Source organism: Hypoxylon fragiforme (assembly GCF_022984875.1).
Source record: "Hypoxylon fragiforme strain CBS 206.31 chromosome Unknown GGS25scaffold_5, whole genome shotgun sequence".
NCBI classification, from domain to species: domain Eukaryota; kingdom Fungi; phylum Ascomycota; class Sordariomycetes; order Xylariales; family Hypoxylaceae; genus Hypoxylon; species Hypoxylon fragiforme.
In genome coordinates this window covers 881917-900905 of record NW_026054760.1, presented here as the reverse complement: position 1 = coordinate 900905, position 18989 = coordinate 881917, and the positions used below count along the sequence as shown (strand labels likewise).

Genomic DNA, 18989 nt, shown 5'->3' with positions numbered 1-18989 from the left:
TGGCGGGAGACATACGTATATCTGATGAGTCCGGGTATGTATAGATGATGAGATATGAGATGAGATGTGAGATGAGATGAAGGAAAAGGAGAGAGATGTGAGTAGTAAAGTAAGAGTAAGCGCAAAGCGGTCTAACCCGCGCCCTGCCCTCCTTGTTTCCCGTTCCCGTTCCCGCCTGCCATAGGGGGATCGATCGCAGATAAATGCATTCGTTTCGATAGATGAGGTAGTATTCCTCCTCTCGCATCCACGTGCCGGCTGAGTCATGGGTGCACGCCCTTCGTATGTACATACATATCTAGGTAGGTAGGTAAATATTTGATGACATACAGGTAGGTACTAGGTCGGTAGGTACCTTGCCTTCCTTCATGCAATAGGGGTGTGTTCTTCAACGGGGTATGTCGAAAAGAGCCACCGAGGGAACAAGACGTATTGTCTCGAGCTGGTAAGAGCGGGAGATCGACCACCAGTTAGGTAGGTAACGTAGCTGGAGATACACTTGTACGAATAGGAGGCCTCTAGCTAGGCAGGTCCTACCAGAACAGGGGCGGTGGGAAGAAGAATGTTGCTGAAGAAATCCATAAAGTCAGTATATGCTGTTGGAACCTGGCGTAACCGAAGCAGGAATGTGAGTCGCAATGAACAAGTTGATACCTATACTGTATACATAGTAGTAGTTGTTGATTGAGGGTGGTTGCACAATGAAGCGGAATATGAGGGGTGTACAATACGATACACGCATACATACCCAGGTAGATACCTAGGTTAGATAGTAATGCAATACGTGTAGCTATGCATACCAACCTGGGTATCTACCTAGGTAGATACGTATGGATGGATATAAACATGTAGGTACTTACCTACGCAGCCTATATACGACGATGAAGAAAAGAAAACGACAAGGGGTCAACAAATTACAGAAAAAAAACCGGTGTGAGGTATGGTGGATGAACCATGAAGCGGCGGCAAGCGGCAAATCGGTCACATGGTTTCGTTACGTCGTGTTTCCTGACGCACGAGTGGCCTGATGCAAGTAGATACAGCCTCTGGTTAACGTACATTGCATCCATTTGAAATGATATATCGCGGAGCATTCGAGGCCTTGGTATGATGAGCCCAGGTTAAGCCGTCACCGTTTCTACCGAAGTCGTCCACGGCTTAGGGTTAGGTAACCCACCACAACAAGTCTTTCGTCAGAAAGCTCCTTCTGCCTAGGTGCCTACCTAGTAGGTTGATAGATAGTAGGTAGGGGTTGGCGATATGCTGTAGGTACCTGTATGTACAGCTTACTATGCGTTCCTCGGCCCGTGACCAAGCGAAAAGGCTACTTGGGGGCCGTTGTCATACCAGACTCTGCATGAAGATGAGTCTTTGCGTATGACAACTGTAGCAGCTGTAATGGTTAGGTGAGGTCCAGCAGAAAAACTTCATGCATGTTGGCTTGTATCACCAATGAGAACATCGACCCGGAAAGCCGCTGCAGAAAAGCATAGCCCTAGTAATAGGGGGGCAGATTTTATGGGTGCTAGGTAGGTATGCATGTTTATACGTACCAAGTCGTGTATATAACCGGGCGAATGTGTACCTAGGTAGAAGGCACTCGCCCAGTTAACTTCTAGGTAAGCCAGGTAGGTACCTATGTAGGTTGCATGACTCCGAAGACCTGTCGCTTAACTTTTGGTTTAATATTCCTAACGAACATAAAAAATCATTCAAGATAAAAAGGTAGGTAGGTATCTTCCCCGGAAGCCCTAGGCTAGGAGCTTGCAGCTCTTTGTGTCTAGGTCAGATTTAATACTCTCACCCCTTAGCCATTTTGCTATAAGGATATACCCACGATATGAGTCTGGATGGATATGTATATATCTATCTAGGTAAGTATGTTTCAACAAACAGTGGGTGGTCTCGGAACTAAATAAGATGTATATAGTAGAGGCATTATTTACTTTGGCCACAAGCCTCAGCAAACCTAGTACTACTTGGTTGGCAGGTAGGGACTTGGGTGCTTACTAGAGCAATATCTGCAATCTGCAATCTGCAATGGGCGTAACGCTGGGCAAGTATTTAGGTACCTAGAGACTCTGAACTCCGGATGTCTGTCACTAACCGCAGCATTGAAGATTCATAACCCAGCAAGGCACTGAGCAGTTACTGCTTGTGGCTAGTTCGCACTTCGGCATTGGACTCTGGAGTGTAAGACACGCATGCCTCGCGTGGCGGCTCGGCTGTAAGGAGGTCGGTGTGGCTGGAAATGGAATGGATCGGAGCTAGCTCTGTCGTATATGCTGACGACTTTCTGTCCGATTGCCCGAAAATACGGAAGCGCCACGTTACGCCCTATATCACTACACGGTATGATGAATAATATACACATATATGTAGGCACATACCTAGGTCTTAGGTATATAATAGGTAGGTAGGTACGTGCTCCACCTCCGCGCGTTTGAGAGGGTTCAAGATTGCCCATGTGCGCTTATGGTTTGGCATCATGTGATCATCTCTTGCAGAGATAAATTGATGCTCAAAAGGTCTTCATACGCAGGTAAGACGATTGCATGTAATCCATATCATCCATCGAATGCATTGCAACTCCTGGCGGCGTTTGTGCGACCATTTGCGATCTTGCAATTGGCGCGGGAACAAGGTCGCGGCAAAAGTGTACGCCCTTCTAGGTAGTAAGTGGTACTCTTCATCTAGTGCATGCAGTACGCGGTCAGCATTTGTGATACCTCACTATGGTATATTGATCTCCATGGAGGAGGGTTGTGCAACCTGTGTACCAAGACTGCAGAGTGAGTTGGCCACGTTCCAGGTAACACAACTGTTACAGGCAATCGAATTTGATATGGCGGTAATGTGCTAACTTACCCAGGTAGGGTTCCAGTCCTGATACAGTCGTTGACCTGCAGTGCCTCTTGGATCTTGCGCTGGATATCTACTTAGGTAGGTAGGTACCTAGTAGGCATGAATATTCAGTTGACTGCTTTAAATAGGGGAAGGGGTTGAAGGGACATTCGGTAAAAATAGGTAGTGATTCGTACGAGAATACACCGGCCACAGACGAAATCCACTTTATTGAATGCCGCAGGAAATATGTATCCGAAAGGCTGCTCGACGCGGTAGGAACCGTTCCCTTAGAAGTCATGTTCTCAAGTTCATTTTGCTAGCCCTTAGCCCCCTCATCTTGGCTCTCCCTAATATTGCATTTCTACGAAGTTGGTGATTTACGTTTAGGTGCTCATGATTGTAAGTTTGAGGTCGTCGTAGGACTATTTCTTTGGCCGAGTTGGGCAGCGATCGCAAAGGTTTCAGCCCCCACAGATCCCCGCCCATATAGACATATCGTACCTCCGGAGGAACCCTATAAGATGCCATTTAGAACGAGGGCGGATTATTGTGACACGCGCTTAAGCCGCCTTGGGGCCGATTTTCTTTGCAGTGGTCGGTGACTGGAGGCCACAATACAGGCCTATCCTGTCATTAAGTTGTTGGCGATAGCTACTAGGTGCCCGATTACACTGCACGGCGATGAAGTCTCCGAGTAGTTGAAAAGTGAATAAATTCGCGATTGTTTTTGGATTCTCTAGTCCTCGATTTCAAGAATCCCAAGTAGAAAGCCATGGGCTTGGACGTAATTTGATAACAACGAAATTTAACCCAGGGTTGGACCTCCCAACCATTCGTCTTTGGGGGCATACGAGCCGTTACCCAATATCGCTTAAGTTAATAAGGGGTATGGCAAAGGAGTACCCTTCGTCAGAGCCCAAACCTCAAGACTTCCTGTTTCGTCTTGAAGATAGCTTATGGCTTATGTAGGTTAGGTTGGTTCAATTTCTAGTCGGAAAGTACCACATCCCCATCTCGGAAATGGTTCGACAGGCGGCGCGATATGTGTTCGACGTCTGGCACAAGTCTCCAATATACCTATGGCCCAATGCAAATCTTGCGCAGTTTATCTTAGTCACCCCAAGGTTCATCTGCTCCGAAACCAGATTCCATTTGACCGTAATGGAGAATATCGTACATTTGGATTCGGGCAAGTGCTACTTGTTTCAGCGTTCTCGGAAAGAGAACCTCGGTAGGTTTTCGCTGCAGCGTTACTATCTGCCATTTAGGAAGATCTCCTGCTTATTTCTTTATCGGTTGCCATAAATCTTTATATATCGCCCACTTTTGGAATCCTGCGAGAGTGATATGGCATTAGGAGGTAGGATCAATCGTTGCTTGGACATTGGAGCTTACCCATGGACTGGAATCCCTCATAGCCGCCTTTAACGGCATCGAGAAACACTCGCTTCATTCCTTGTTCTCTAAGTATCGTGACGCAAGCATCAAGTAATCGTATCATAACCGTATCCTTACTGATTGTTATAGCGGGATTACTGTCTAGAATTCGGGTTAGTTTCATAATGATCCAACCAGTTTCGACGGCTTGAGCCGTTACCAACCTGCAATGCAGATGCACGTTACACCCCCCACGTCTGAACCAATCGTTCGCGCCCAAGGCAGATCTTTTGCTAAACTGCCAGTTTCGTTGGGTGTGTATATTAAGGCTGAGGCAATGATTTCTGACCGCTCCAATCCGAGAACGATATCACTAATGCAACCGTCGTGTGCACGTGTCATGTACTGATCATACCACCCAGTATAGTCCTTGCGAGCCGATTCTCTTTCAACAAAGTCTGCGATTGAGTCAAAATCGTGGAATGTGCCTTGCCGGAAAGTGAGCCCTGCCGAGGCCGCGGACAGCCCGCCGCTTGGCCAATCATCAATTTTCAAGATCCAATCACAGATATCTTGGCCGTGGCCTGGAGCCCGACCGTCCATTTGCCAACCCCTCCTCTGGAACCAACTCTCGGACGCAGATGCGGCAGGTATCCCGCTTAGAAGGCGGGGAAACGTAGAGCCCAGCTGAATCCGATCTACACCGCGTATCCTTTTGAGTTGTCTGAGAGCGTGGTCGTATAAACTAAACCCTACCCCCCGACGCCTATACGCTGGTTTGACGATGATTATGGCAAGTGATCCGATTAGTTTCTCCCCTTCTCTGTCCACAAATGTTGTATAAGTCGCACAAAATCCAACAACCTCGCGGTTCTCGGGAAGCTCTACAACGAAATGCATAGAATAACCATCTCGTTGTAATAGAGATTGCAAAGTAGTCTTTTCCAAGCGAAACTGGTCCGGTAGGCATTGATTCCATAGCTCCTGCACGGGAGCCACGTTTAGACCATCCCAATGATCTACTGCCCAGAATTTGGGCTCAATCATTAATGATTGCACGTCTAAGCCGGTGGTAGTGGCGGTGGTGGCGGTTGTGGTTTCACCAAACAACACAGCTGCCGCGACCAGCAAATCAGACGGTCGGTATCCTTCTAGCTGCACAATCGTAGGGAAGTTCGCTTCCATAAGGCCAAGGTCATGCACGTTCTGGCACGCCACGATTATTTGTGGCCGTTGATCACCCACCATCCGTGCCATCAGGCCAATCTCAACTTGTGAAGATTGCCCGCGGCTTGGTAGCCCAGATATCACGAAGACGACAACCTTGGCCCGTTTTATGAAACCAACATGAGTACTTGTCATTCCACATCGGGATGTATACGGAACATGGCGAATCCAGGGGTGCCGTGCGGCCAAGGCTCGGCCAAATGGCTCAAAAGGATCATTGCCATCGCCAACATCCTGTTGGATGGGCGGGACTACCGGTGTGAGGAGAACCACAATATCTCCATCGCTCAGTATCTTAGAAAGGGGAATGCAAGCCTAAATTTCCATTTTCAGTCAGTTTCACTCTTAGAATAAGAAGACAGGTGAGGCGACATGATGCCCAAAACTTCCCCAAAGGAAAAATATACCCCCTAGACTAAGTTAGAAGCTATAATAAGCTACTGTAATTACTAACCTGTTGGTCCCTAATGAGGGTCACCTGAGATCGACGTGAGCCTCCTCGGTGTCCGGATGTAGTGGCAAGATGACCAGGAAGCATTTCTTAGAGCTACGAAATGCCAATCGTGCACTTCATCCCCCTTGGAAATTGGGTAGTCCTAGTTTATATATATATACATTAGCATAAGTCATAAGCATTTAGTATCTCGGAAAGAGACATTCGCCCATAATTGTCAGCAGCGTTTGACCCACAACTACGTACTGGGTAGTAGGTACTCACCAGTCTCACCGAGTGATGAATGCTTATGTCATAAGCATCATCAAGCAAGCACGAGGCTTTTATATGATATATTCTGAGAGAGAGAGAGAGAGAGAGAGAGGTTAAGAGACTTGTGGCGGGATGGAACGTTCCACACTAAGTCCGATGAAGAGAAGGATGTGGCGCTGCTATGTTGTGCCGTTTGAGTTGCCGTTTGAATAAGTTGATAGTTACTAGGTAGGCCCTCTTAGCTGTGAATTTCAACTGTCAGATAATAGACTGGGATAGTGGTTAAACGGTAGCTAGCTCAACGGTTGTATAGGTTATGGGAATAACGTAGTTACTGGTGGTAGGGCTGGGACATAACAGTGAGATTGACGCGATACAAGTATGCAATAAGCACTACCTCCGCCACGCAGTAGCAGAGTTCCATTCTTTCCCGCAGGTAGGTGTGATCTCTAACGTACCTCACATTTATACAGGCGCCACCATAGAGGTTATAAATTACTCAGTCGGAACTATATGAGGTCAAAATTAAGGTCCGCCTATCCGGTTATTTAATATTAGAGAGCGACCGGCGGTGAACTCTCGACTTGTATCACTATCCACTTCTAGATCCAGGATAGTAGGGGGGAAGCTGACGATTGTTCCTGGTGATGGATTGGCCGTCGTCGTATCCTTTTCAAAGCTCACTTAGTGAAGAGTATAAAGTATAGAGGGTTAGGCAAAAACTACGAACAGGCCTATATACTTTAGTAGGTAGTAGGAAATAGGCAGGAGTAATAAGGGAGGAAATGGTGTAAAGTGAGTAGGGACTTACCGGCTCGGACAGTGATTAGCTTTATTTAACGATGATTAATAATAATACCTGGGTTAAAGGAGAGAGCAAGAAAAATTCCGCTGGTAATGGTAACGCAAAGCTTGCAGCAGGCACTATGCCTAGTCGAATAGCCAGCCCCATGAATAACACAACATATGCTGCTTGAATATTTTCACACAAGGTGGGTAAGAGTCCAATCGTAAACCCTGGGGCTTGCGTCGCACGCGCATAGGTAGGTACTGTATATGTTGGGTGTGGTGTCCCTAATCTTGCAATCTCCGGCGACTCAGTAATATTCAAGTAATGGGCGATGTTCAGATAACTGCAGTCGTAAAAAAGGGCCATGGCCATGTTGTGTGGGGGGTAGCATTGGGAGCATTGGGTAATATGATTCCATGTATGGTTTAGCCACGGCCATGTAAATTGTAGTGTTTTATCTGCAGGGCCTCCACGGGGTACCACTTGGAAATATGTATGCGTCTCTGTATGTGTGTTGTTGATTTTGCGACACCATGACGGCCTTGCTTGAGGTGGTACAAAGCGGACAAATATTGGTAAGATTTAAGACTTCGACGATGCCCGCGATAGGTATTTCAATGGTGGATCACCCCACGCCCATGTTCACGCCCATGATTACATTTATCTGCAGGTTGATGAAGGCATGACCTCTCATTAGCATGAATCATCGACTTATTGAATTGTTGAACCACTGACTTGTTAGAAAATGTAAGGCGGTTTTGTCTGTCGCAGCTGTAAGTTGGTGGCACATGCAATGTAACAGAATGGATGTTTATGGGCATTGTTAGATGTTCGTAGAGGAAGGGTTCAGTGTTTGGAATAGCTGCGGACGTGCCTCGCAGGGAGAATACATAGTAGGTATACATTCCTACTCGCCCCTACTCGCCCCTGCTTCCTTGTATAAACTGCCATGTGCAATACGCACATGCAGGTATCGTGCCTGCCAATTATGTACGTCTTCAACTGAGTTCGATCATTGTTGATTACATACATGTATGTAATTCAATGTTAGGTACTACTATGTACCTGGGTAGGTATGTATGTATGTATTGTACATACAATACAACTCCGCCCACTACATGCAGAGCCCTGGAGTAAATATAATGTATTCCGTCAAGTTTAAGTTCTACCTAACCTTAGAAGGCTAGCACTATTTATATAGTAGCAACTTCCCCTCACTGCGCAACATCACAACTTGGAACAAACCCTAAATACCATCAGTGGATGATCAGCCAGGTACCGGTTCTAGTACCTCCAGATGTCCACATAAACAGATACATCACTGATATATCCATGTCAACTGGTATTGATTGACGTCTTAATGGGCAGATCCTCAACCTTTAACATTCCCAGTCTGTCTCGACATTGACCGTCATGTTGTCCCTGACTCCCTGTATGTACCTAGGGTAGACTCTACTAGGTATAGTACTATGCATTGCACTCACTACTATGTACTACGTAGTAATGAGCTTTGCTATATACATACTACGTATATCGTGATGATAGCAGTGCTATCCTAAATATCAATCGATATCTAAAAGAACAATACATGCCATGGTAGTTACACATGCATACGATGTCGCATCTATCGGCACGTATGTGCTGAGCTGCCGTCTCAGGGTATAGATGTCCGCCTGACGAGCGTTGATTCGCCTAATTATGTCTGCCGCGGATTCTAAGAAACATCTGGAATACATATGAATGACAGCGATCTGCAGACCAGGCACTCAAACTATGGCATCCCGACTTGTAGCCGCGCGAAGAAATCACTTATTTCCTGATTAGCCCCAACTTATTTGCATTCGTTACGTCCTCAAATAGGCATTCATCGTGCTTATATTGCGTACCAATTGTGAGTTACGTTCGGTTACCAAGTACTATGAATCATCTTCGGTCCCGACTCCCGATAATATCGTGGTTTGGCGTGTTACGTTACCTATACTACATACGTTACCAAATATGATCGGAAAGACTTTAGTAGTCGAGTTAACCTCAGCTATCGTGCTACGTACTAGATATGCATCACATAGCTGCCTAAGCTACCCTAGGTAGTCTGCAGGAGTTTTACTGTTGCCCTTCTCTACTTTATGTAGTTGCCTATCGAGGGTTCTCGAACCGATAGAGTCACAGCCCTGGAGACACGTAACCGAAACCCCCAAATCTTCAATACATGTATTCCAGTGCCGTTCTCGCGTTCCATTTCAGAGCATGAAATATCAACATGTAAAGTGAAAAGTCTGATTTGACCGAGAATTATGCCTTCGTTGGACTTTGTCTATACGACTGACTAGTTTAGGTATTTACTATAAGTACTAGGTAAGCAATATTAGCTGATTCGCTCACACGCTGACGTCGTTCCTTGAGGCTCGTTCCAAAAGCAAGTGTTGCTGCAGTTGGTGCCTTAAAAGAACCCGGAATTGTCCCTATTCGCTGTACCTGGAGACCCACAAGAACTAACTGGCGCATTCCTAGTAGGTGTAATGAAGTCTCTAGGTTAGCCAACTTGGTATACTCGAGTGGTGTTGGTAGTACCAACACCACTCACCACTCGGTAGTGCACACTGCACAGGAGAGGTATCGAAAAGAGGATATGTTTAATGTTGCCATTATGTTGGTAACACCACTTACTAATGTGAAACATATGAAGCCGGTGTATAAGCTAATAACTTAATTGCCTGTTGATTGCTTCTACATAAGCGGGAGCTATGCCAATGGCCGATGTTCGGACAGTTTCTTCACCAACCTAGGTACAACTGTAGTTGGGTAGAGAGTTCGCAGCCTCACTGCCTCTTATCAGCACCTAATCAAGACGTATGGATTTGATCCAAGGTATAGACAAACAACTTCGAAGATTTCCGACCTAGACGTATAGTAATTCCATCAGGAAGAGTGACGATGAAGGAGAAAAGCAGGTACGTGACGCGTTTGAAGGTTGACGCTATGACCAAGTGCATACAGCAGCCCTGGAGCCTACATAAGGCTTATTAGGTACTAGGCTTATTAGGTAGTTACATAGGGCTGCTAGGTACCACGTAGCCCCATATTTCAGCCGTTATCCAATCATTCAATTATTTGGCTTCATCTTAGGCGCGTCTGAGCTTTTTTAAACAACGCGCCATTGGAGTATAACATTGAAGAGCTACATGAGGTTGCTACATACATACCTAGACGTACCTAATACTAGGTAAGACGTTAACAGATCTCACACGAATTCGTATTTACCAACACATCACCTGGTACCTAGTGGGTACAAGTGTATAGTCCGAATGATTAATTGGCTTCGAACGTAACTATCTTGTAATGTCGGATAATCCCGAAGATGACGATGGATCTCAGGCCGCGAGAGAGCTTCAGGAAGCCATCTCAGATATAGTACAAGGTGAGTTCACATTTTCCAACTCGTTATAATAAAAGTCTAATAGCTATTTTCTTACTAATATTAACTTATAGCATCCAAATTGACGGCGAAGCAACGTGGAAGTAATATAAAGCCAACTGTGGAAAAGTTTGGTTCATTGTCGTATAACCAAGGGCTTCTACCAGCTGATTTAGGCCAACTCATAGACTTGGTCACTACTCCAAGCTTCCTAGACCAAGCAAGTCTAGGGAATATCGTCAGAAATCTTTACCCAGCGACATCCGTGAGCGATGACCTGGTCGTTAAAGTGATTGGCTGTCTTGGACATGGAAAGCTGAAGCCATCCCTCTCCATACAAGGGGCGCTTTTGAAATGGCTCGTTGTGATCTACCATATCATAGATAGCCAGAAAATTCTAGCACGCTCCTACTCAGTGTTATTCAATCTTCTTGACACTGCTGCAATCAGGTTTGTCAGCCTACACGCGTTTCGATGCGCCTCGCTAAGGATAATAGGAAACAGTTATGTCACTTACTAGCTCTCATTACACGACGTCGACATGTGCGACCTCACCGAATTCAAAGCCTGTGAGATGATTTTTTTCCGATGCCAGAAATGCTTAACTATGAATGATAAATGCTGACTATCCACCAGTTTATCCTTGTCCAGACAGACAGGAAATGATCCATCTGTGACTGGGTTGCTTCGGGTTTTCAAAGACTATTATCCCGAGATCATCGTCGGAGAAGCTACTCGTGTCAAGGCGTCTGCTTTCAAGGTATCTTTCTATTTCAAGCTCTTCTAACATCTATGGCAAATTACTCATAATTCGTAGCACCCAGATCCACAATGGCGCGAAAGGCTGGATGAAATCCAACTTGCTCATGCAGTCCGAAGTGCAAGTAGGACAGAACGGCCACTCGATGCATTCAGAGTAGCTCGAAGTAGAGTGAATGGAAAGAAGTCTACTCTGATCCCAGAAGTTCATACATCAAATGCTACTGAGGTATGTCTTACCCATATCTATTGACGAAGTGATAACAAGCTGACCAATCATTAGAACTCCATCACGCTAGAAGAAATTGAAAATGTAGACGGCTTTGTGAAAAACCTGGAAAGGATCGAGCTGCCAAACCAACTCATAGCGGTTCTAGGAGATCCATTACTTCAGAAACTTCTCCTCCTAAAGCCCCAATCCGACGCCCACCAGAGAGCCAGCAATTGGCTAGCTTCATATGGAGAAGACCTCATGAGCGGAGAGTCTGGCTCAGATGCTGCCGATTGTCTGGAAATGCTCCAGGCTTATGTCTCAAGTACTAGGGTATGTGAAGATTTGGCTGCAGAATGAGTTCAATGCTAATCAACCCCTGATCAGAATTTCCCGCCAATACTTTTGACTTTCTTCGCCGAATATCTCCAGATATGGGACGGCCACGAGGGTCGAGACTTGGTATTCACGATACTGTCGTATATACCATTGCTCAGCTTCCCAGGTCAGAGATCAACCCACTATACGGCTATACAAGACTAACATGGCCTAGATCTTTTTACTAGCATCTTTCAGCCCCTTGAAGCTAGGATTCTGGATAACACGACAGCCTCTCAATTGCAATTACTTGATTTCTATACGGTTTTACTCCAGCGTTGGACTATACTCCTAGCATCCCTTGAGCAGAAGTCAGTTCACACTTCAGCTATCATAGCTGATTTAGTGACTCGTGTCAACAATCTCTGTCTTACTCTCATTCAGACATTGCCGAGTACTTTGACGCACTCGAAAATTCTGGACTTTTACGATCAGACCGCACACCTCGCATCAAATCCAAAGTTATTAGCCCATACTCGGATAATGATACCCCCTTCTCCATTGGTATACATACTACACTTTAACCTATCTCCAACGATCTTATCCCGACTATGTGCCATATTGTCAAAATACAAGGGGGGGTTTCAAAAAGCCATGGCAACCTCTCGCTCTGAATATACTCCGGAGTACATTAACGAGTTCAACGGTTTCCTTATGGACGTTTGTAACTGTATCTGGCGATCACGTGCCTTCAATAACAACGATGTCAATTCCCACGGCTGTTTGGCACCTAGATCACTCGTCGAAGACCTCACATCTTACGTCGATAGCCTCACCATGGGAGGGTCCCTTTCCACGCTCTTTTCCCTTTCCTATTCACCGGTTTTAGGCCTATCGGCAATCTCGCATTTCCGCAAACTTGAAGATGAAGAGCTGGAAAGCTATCCAGGGGAGATTGCCACCAGACATGCTGGTCCGGTGACGCGTGCCAGTCTCCACGCACTGGCCAACAACGGTGGTCTAAGAGTGGGCTGGGATGATTTCCGTCTGGGCGTGCTAAGTCATCTGGAAAAGAAGGGGATGGCTGGTGTTGGGGAGCTGATGTACAACACGATGACGAATGTAATGAAGAGGAGATCCATGGCAGGTTCTAAAGAAAAGTGAGGCTTAACACTTCCGATCCGCTGAGGCCTATTCAATATATTAATTAATATAACTCGACATAGTCACTAGGTAGCTATGTTTCCGGTAATTCATTGCCTCGTTCACCCCTTATGAATAAGGCGCTCAAAACGCCAAATACAATATGATTTTTTTTTTCTATTTGAGCTGTCCAAGTTTAACGCCCTAGTTGTGATTCTAGGTAGATCCTGTTGAAAGGGTATCGACATACCATCATCTTCTAGCCTAGTCGCAAGCATCTTCTTTCTATGCTGATTTTCTCGATCCAATACGCCCAAATTGTATCATGAATGCTCGTTGAGTCCCCTTCACCACCCCCCTCGCCGCAGTGTTAAATATGCACTATGCAATGCAAGTTAAGTGCATCCTTTCTCTGACCACACATGCCCGCAAGCTCCGCAGCCCTACCTACCTACCTACCCAGCCATAACGATGGAAATTCTCGTAAATCCTAGCATATTGAAATCTCCTAACCCACTTTCCGATGTAAGCCATTCTCTATTTCCTCGACTCGCTGCTCTCCAACCCATACCCACCAAGCCCCCCCTGCGAGTACGTCAGCCCCTCCGTCCCCATCTCCTTCTGATTCCTCGGCCCCCTATTCTTCAAATCCGCCCTCAGCCACTCGAGCACCAGCTCCCCCAAGCGACTATTCCCCGTGCTCTCCGCCCGCCTACTCCCATCACCCAAGAACTGCTCCGTCGGCCCCCACTCCCGCACGCTGCCGAGGTGCATGTGCACGAGGTGGGTCGGCCAGCCCGCGAGGTTGTCGAGGATGTGCGTCGCGTAGACGATCGTGCACTCTCTTATGTCGGTCTCGCGCTTCAGCCAGGCGAGGAACTCGGCGCGCGACAAGACGTCGAGGTCGACCGTGATCTCGTCGAGCAGCAGCACGGTCCAGGGCCGCACGAGCCCCATGGCCAGCTGCACGCGCCGCCGCTCGCCGTCGCTGACCGCGTGCATCCGCCACGCGACGTCGATGTCCAGCACGCCGATCAGCTCGTCGCGCCGCTCCGGGTACGCGTCCCCGCCCACCGAGCGCAGGAGCTCGCGCACGCCGATGTCGGTGCGCACGATCGGGTTCAGCACCCATTCCAGGCCCAGGTACGTCACGCCCTCGAGCCCGTCCTTGAAGGGGTCGACGCCCGACACGCTGATCGTCCCGCCCGGGGCCAGGCGCTTGCCGGCGAGGAGGCGGAGGAGCGTGGTTTTGCCGGCGCCGTTGGCGCCGATGAGGAGGGTGCGGCTGCGGGGGGGCACGGCGAGGGAGACGTTGCGGATCCCGGTGCGGTAGTCGGGGAAGGTGTAGGTTAGGTCTTTGACGGTGATATTCGGGGGTGGGGTGGATGCCATGGCTTTTTTTTTGTCTTTTTTTTTTCTTTTTTTCTTAGGGGAAGTTTGGCTAAGGGGGAGTGAGGGGTGAGGAGTGGCACTAATGCGTGGATGAAGATGTATATGTCTATAGGGGTAGTAGTATATATTTCAAGCTTCAAAAATTGGATTTGAGAGGTTAATAGGAAATATAACGTTAAAGTTGACGATGATGCGATAATAACCTGGAAGCTTTAAAACACCGTGTGCGATGGTGCCGTGTAGGCACAGTGCTTTCCGCCGGAATACGTAGGAATATGGTGTGCCGTTCCACAGACAACGCACCCCTTTTTCCAGCTTAGAAATCAGGGGAAATGGACATATATACCTAACTCAGTATTAGGTACGTGATATAAATTACAGAATAAACGTTCAGGTTATAAGAGAGTTATTTCTTCTCACGGTGCCTAGTAGAAAGTTCCTGCTGTAACCCAGCACTAAATGATGAATAAACCGTCCTTGGCGTATTAATGTTTCTAGATTTTCAAAAATACGCAATTGGCTTCTTAAGTGAATATAGTGTGAAAATATACCCAAGTGTTTGAACATATCAAGTTCCTTGCTCACTCCATTGAACCCCTGAATTGCGTAGCTCGTAAATCGTCATTTGGCTTTCCTCGACAACAACAATACTTTGACGGCACATAGAAAGTTTTTAGTGGCATTGGCCTTTCCCTCGAGCAGTTCAGTATTAGAAAACAAGCGTAAACTAACTCCGAAAGGGGGTCGTAGCATGTCGACTCATACTGTTATAACGGCAGAGCTCTAGCTCTCATATTCCCCACTTAGAAACGAGAGACTCGGGATAGAATCGGGATCTTGCTCCACTCAAGCCTACTCCAAAGCACGCAATGCGTAGCCAGGTTCAAATTTGTTCCTACTATGTATGATACTACTTCGGCAAGTACCGATTGCCACTCCGCCCTATCTATGACATTCAAATGGAAGATGTAAATACTCACCTATAAACCCCTGAGAACTCAGACTAAGCAGCTTTTAGGACCTGGGTAAATTAACTAGAATACCACTGAAACTAGTAGACCCTTTTTGCTTATGAACTGACTATCTATCAAAACCACCAAACATGACAACTGCCATATTCAAATACATCGACACATCCGCACTCGCCAAGGACGAAAAGCCCTGGGTGAAGGTCGATGCCGACGTCGCCTCGTTCAAGCTAGCGGAGCACAAGCGCTCGGTGCGGGACCTCCGGGGCCGGGAAACCGAGTTCACCACGGACAACTCCGGGTTCGCCGTGTACACGGAGCCCACCCGTGAAACCACCTTCAGAGACGACGCCGCCATCCGCAGTGCGTACTACCAGGAAATCAAGGACCTGCTGAAGAAGCGGATACCCGGCATCAAGAAGGTGCACATCTTCGACCACACGATCCGCCGGCGGGACCCAGAAGCCGCACGGACGCCCATCCAGCAGGTGCACGTCGACCAGACCCCCGGCGCGGCCGAGGCCCGTGTGCGGCGGCACCTCCCCGCGGACGAGGCCGAGGAGCTGCTGCAGGGCCGGTTCCAGATCATCAACGTGTGGCGGCCCATCGAGAACCCCGCCAGCGACTTCCCGCTCGCGGTGATCGACTGGCGCACCACCAAGCCAGACGACTTCGTGCCGGTGAATCTGCTGTATCCCAAGCGTGAGGGGGCGGACAATGACGACAGGGGTAAGGAGGTGCGGCCCGACGAGTCCAAGCTGTACTCGACGGAGGGCTACGAGGTGAAGGGGGGCACGATGTCCGTGGCGCCGAGCGAGGCCCACAAGTTCTACTACCAGAAGGACATGACGCCTGACGAGGTCATTCTGTTGAAGTGCTATGACTCCTGGGGAGAGGGGCAGCCAAATGGGAAGAAGGGGATTGCGGTGAGGACGCCGCACACGGCTTTCATTGATCCTCAGACCCCTGAGGGAGCCCCGGGGCGGCAAAGCATAGAGGTTCGGTGTTTGGTGTTTTATGAGTAGTGTAGCTGGGTCTCGATGCTAGGACTTGATAGTAGTAGCGATAATTGTCACTGTGGTCTTGCACATATTCGAAGCAACCCGCTAGGTATCAATACCTTGGCTGACAGCGTGGCATTGATACGATGACTACGGCCATGATAATCCGCCTTCGGTAACAATCAAAGCTACGTTACTTGACTCGTCAGAATAATTCCAGCTACGTAAAAGCGGTGGTGCGCACGCCAAGCTCTTAGAATCATAATCATATCTGATACCATCTCGAACGTGGAACCGGCGCCAATCCATATCCAAGGCTTTGGACTGTACTCATTCCATCTGTTCGATCCTCGGAATCACACTTCATCCATCCTCTGGCCTGACTGTAATAGATGTCTGATTCATTCCTTACATTCATGGTCGTGCCTGTCTGGCGCATTTTATATGAGCGAAGATGCACGTACCTCACTTTGGCTGCTCGGAATTTACATATAAAGCGCCTTCCATTAGGCCCTCACCTGCTTCGCTGTGAACTATTACCATCTAATCTACAAATATTACCAAACTTATATTAATACAACCTTCTACATTTATCATCAGCATAAAGCTACAGTATAATAAGCAAAATCCACAAGAAAGAAGCGAGAATGTCGAACACCAAGGACGATAAAGACCCCATAGGCACCGTGGTGTACATGGGGCACCCGGGACACACGGGGTACACGCGGTGCACAGACTATACCAGTAGCGCCCCAAACCACACAGCTTCAACGAGCGCCGCGGAGCCCACATGTACACCCAGTTTGTTAGACCAGGTGAGCACCACAACCTACACGAGCGCTTCGAGCGATCCCACAAGACTGGACACGCCAAGCCATACATTGGACTTTCCAAGCTACATGGCGTCCACGAACACTCCCGGTTTAGCGAGCACTCCCAGCTATCTAGGCTCAGCGAGCACCGCAACCCTTGCCGCGGACAGGGCCCCGGGCCTCGCGGAACCACTTACAACAACAGAAGTTCCGCGGATTTCCTCCTCTTCTTATTCTCCGACCAACACGGACATGTCGCACATATTGATCACACCAAAGCCCCCGAGCGCCACCAAATCCAAAAAGGAGAAAGAAGAAGAAGAAGAAGAGAGAAAAAAATGCTGCCCGTACTGCGTTGTCTACAGACCCCCGACCGGGCCGCTGTTTGGCGTCTGCCCCGTGTGCTACCACTGGGCGTTCGGGGACGGCGATCCGTATGTGCTCCAGAGTGAGTGTTTGGACAAGTTTCCTGATTTCGCTAAGGAGCTTGATAAATAGTGCTGGTTTCGTGGCTCAGGTGTGCTGCCTAGTAAACGTGGAGAGTAGGCTTCTTAGGTTGTATGAAATAAGAGAGGGGAGAAGAAAAAGAGGGGAGTGTAGAATGGAGGGGCGTAAGGCTAAGGTAACATCAATCAGCCCCTTGCCAACTTCCTGGAGGTTGTTTTGGTTTAGGGGGGGAAATGACTTTGGTTGTATATGAACTGGATAATAATAATTTGGAATGCTATATGCGTTTGGTTTTACTCCAGGATAGTCGAAATAGAGCTTGGTAACTAGGTACCTAAGGTAATAAGTTTGACTTGTCCGTACAAGGTGAACGAGCCCTTGGTTCGTTAGGAATCAGCACTGATTACTTTCACTCGTGTTTCCTACGCTCCACTTCATCCTCTGACAGATATGCACCCTTAAAACTCCCACCATAGAAGGGTTGTAGGTGGGCACACATAAAACTCATGCCAGCAGTTTTCATTACATCCCCCATCTAGATAAGAGTCGTCTACCATTATGGCCGAACGATGGCGTGGAAAGTAGGCCGTAACGGGTTTGCAACCCGAGACGCTTTTTTATGCCATCTTCAATGCTCTCCAGGATCTGGTGTCATACCATGTCATTGTCATAGTGGGTAGTTCCAGGTCATTTTGTAAAGTAATTTTTTATTTTGGAGAGTAGAATTTAATGACAGGAGAAGTCTGATTACCTATGAATGGCTTCAGTTTTTATGTGTACCAGGTAGATGGGTGGGGAAAAAAAGCAAAAAAAAAAAAAAAAAAAAAAAGAAAACATCCAAAAGATTTGTGATAGGATTGAACCCGCACCCTCGGACGTCCCACAGTGGTTTTCGTTCGGAACCCGCACTTTTCGGGGAGCCCTGGTGGTTTTCGCACCTTACCACTGAGCCAACCTAGGTTGAAAACCCAGGCACCCAGGTTCTCACCCAGGAAGTGGTAGTTGTTGGTTTCCGGGGACCTATAAGTTTAACTTCGGGAGATAAGGCAGCAAGGTGGGTGACTAGCTTGAACCTGGAAAGGAATAATAGTATGGCCGGAGGCGGAGGTTGATACGTTTGCAACCTTAGATATAAGGCATCCTCTCCACCCAGCTACCGCCAGGACAGTATGTGGAAGTATTGTCAAGCTCCTATACCTACAGCTGCCCCACTCATTTATCTCGTCTTTCAAATAGAACGGAACATACCCGAATCTAGAGTAATTCTTTGGAAGTGCCTAGCCTGGAGGAAAGGTAACCTCCAAAAGAGAGGTGTAGTGCTTGAGCAGCTCACAAAAGACCTTGGCGAATGCCATGTTGTACTGCTTCTCCATTCTCATCCCGAGTCCAATATCTGTAATCACTTCCGTGATCTATCCAACCCATGTATGCCAGCTACATACTAGGCACATGGCCTTGAAGATTATATTTGCCTTCACCATTACGATGAGTCAGCACCCCCCTTTTCGAGTTTGTGAAGCTCCAGCAGTACAGCAAAGACAGTGCTTCTCACCCACCGTCGTCTCCCTGTGTGTCT

The 18989-nt window shown here is 47.6% G+C and overlaps 5 protein-coding genes across 5 annotated transcripts; 3 read left to right on the top strand and 2 right to left on the bottom strand.

Annotated features, from left to right (window-relative positions):
• Positions 1 to 4105: 4105 nt before the first annotated feature.
• GGS25DRAFT_269269 (uncharacterized protein) lies at positions 4106 to 6619 on the bottom strand. Its single transcript, XM_049257376.1, has 6 exons — positions 6616 to 6619; positions 6170 to 6399; positions 5906 to 6047; positions 4449 to 5766; positions 4243 to 4386; positions 4106 to 4181 (listed from the first exon to the last, which is right to left on the bottom strand). Exons 3-6 carry the CDS (start codon positions 5987 to 5989, stop codon positions 4129 to 4131), a joined length of 1599 nt encoding a protein of 532 aa, XP_049116453.1. The 5' UTR covers positions 5990 to 6047; positions 6170 to 6399; positions 6616 to 6619; the 3' UTR covers positions 4106 to 4128.
• Positions 6620 to 9989: 3370 nt separating this feature from the next.
• Positions 9990 to 12865, top strand: GGS25DRAFT_269106 (Mis6-domain-containing protein). Its single transcript, XM_049257373.1, has 8 exons — positions 9990 to 10365; positions 10437 to 10812; positions 10860 to 10931; positions 10999 to 11122; positions 11180 to 11350; positions 11405 to 11665; positions 11720 to 11837; positions 11886 to 12865. The coding sequence occupies exons 1-8, from the start codon at positions 10287 to 10289 to the stop codon at positions 12812 to 12814; spliced, it is 2130 nt and encodes a 709-aa protein (XP_049116452.1). The 5' UTR covers positions 9990 to 10286; the 3' UTR covers positions 12815 to 12865.
• A 149-nt stretch (positions 12866 to 13014) lies between these two features.
• Positions 13015 to 14323, bottom strand: GGS25DRAFT_269172 (P-loop containing nucleoside triphosphate hydrolase protein). The gene is made up of 2 exons (XM_049257375.1): positions 13249 to 14323; positions 13015 to 13226 (listed from the first exon to the last, which is right to left on the bottom strand). Exon 1 carries the CDS (start codon positions 14183 to 14185, stop codon positions 13331 to 13333), a length of 855 nt encoding a protein of 284 aa, XP_049116451.1. The 5' UTR covers positions 14186 to 14323; the 3' UTR covers positions 13015 to 13226; positions 13249 to 13330.
• A 620-nt stretch (positions 14324 to 14943) lies between these two features.
• On the top strand, positions 14944 to 16241 carry GGS25DRAFT_269110 (uncharacterized protein). The gene is made up of 2 exons (XM_049257374.1): positions 14944 to 15087; positions 15241 to 16241. The coding sequence occupies exon 2, from the start codon at positions 15288 to 15290 to the stop codon at positions 16176 to 16178; it is 891 nt and encodes a 296-aa protein (XP_049116450.1). The 5' UTR covers positions 14944 to 15087; positions 15241 to 15287; the 3' UTR covers positions 16179 to 16241.
• Positions 16242 to 16683: 442 nt separating this feature from the next.
• Positions 16684 to 17921, top strand: GGS25DRAFT_489655 (uncharacterized protein; the record flags this gene model as incomplete). The annotated part of the gene is made up of 1 exon (XM_049260916.1): positions 16684 to 17921. A coding segment is annotated over exon 1 (659 nt), but the record flags the coding sequence as incomplete, so codon positions are not given.
• Between the last annotated feature and the right edge of the window lie 1068 nt (positions 17922 to 18989).

What these genes read in the sequence shown, in the direction of transcription:
- GGS25DRAFT_269110 (XM_049257374.1), top strand. Translation starts at nt 15,288, where the DNA reads ATGACAACTGCCATATTCAAATACATCGACACATCCGCACTCGCCAAG.
- GGS25DRAFT_269269 (XM_049257376.1), bottom strand. Translation starts at nt 5,989, where the DNA reads ATGCTTCCTGGTCATCTTGCCACTACATCCGGACACCGAGGAGGCTCA. An exon ending in AACGTGCATCTGCATTGCAG is followed by an intron (nt 4,387 to 4,448) that starts GTTGGTAACGGC and finishes CCCGAATTCTAG; the next exon opens with ACAGTAATCCCGCTATAACA. An exon ending in TGAGGGATTCCAGTCCATGG is followed by an intron (nt 4,182 to 4,242) that starts GTAAGCTCCAAT and finishes TCACTCTCGCAG; the next exon opens with GATTCCAAAAGTGGGCGATA.
- GGS25DRAFT_269106 (XM_049257373.1), top strand. Translation starts at nt 10,287, where the DNA reads ATGTCGGATAATCCCGAAGATGACGATGGATCTCAGGCCGCGAGAGAG. An exon ending in ATACATCAAATGCTACTGAG is followed by an intron (nt 11,351 to 11,404) that starts GTATGTCTTACC and finishes ACCAATCATTAG; the next exon opens with AACTCCATCACGCTAGAAGA. An exon ending in ACCATTGCTCAGCTTCCCAG is followed by an intron (nt 11,838 to 11,885) that starts GTCAGAGATCAA and finishes AACATGGCCTAG; the next exon opens with ATCTTTTTACTAGCATCTTT.
- GGS25DRAFT_269172 (XM_049257375.1), bottom strand. Translation starts at nt 14,185, where the DNA reads ATGGCATCCACCCCACCCCCGAATATCACCGTCAAAGACCTAACCTAC.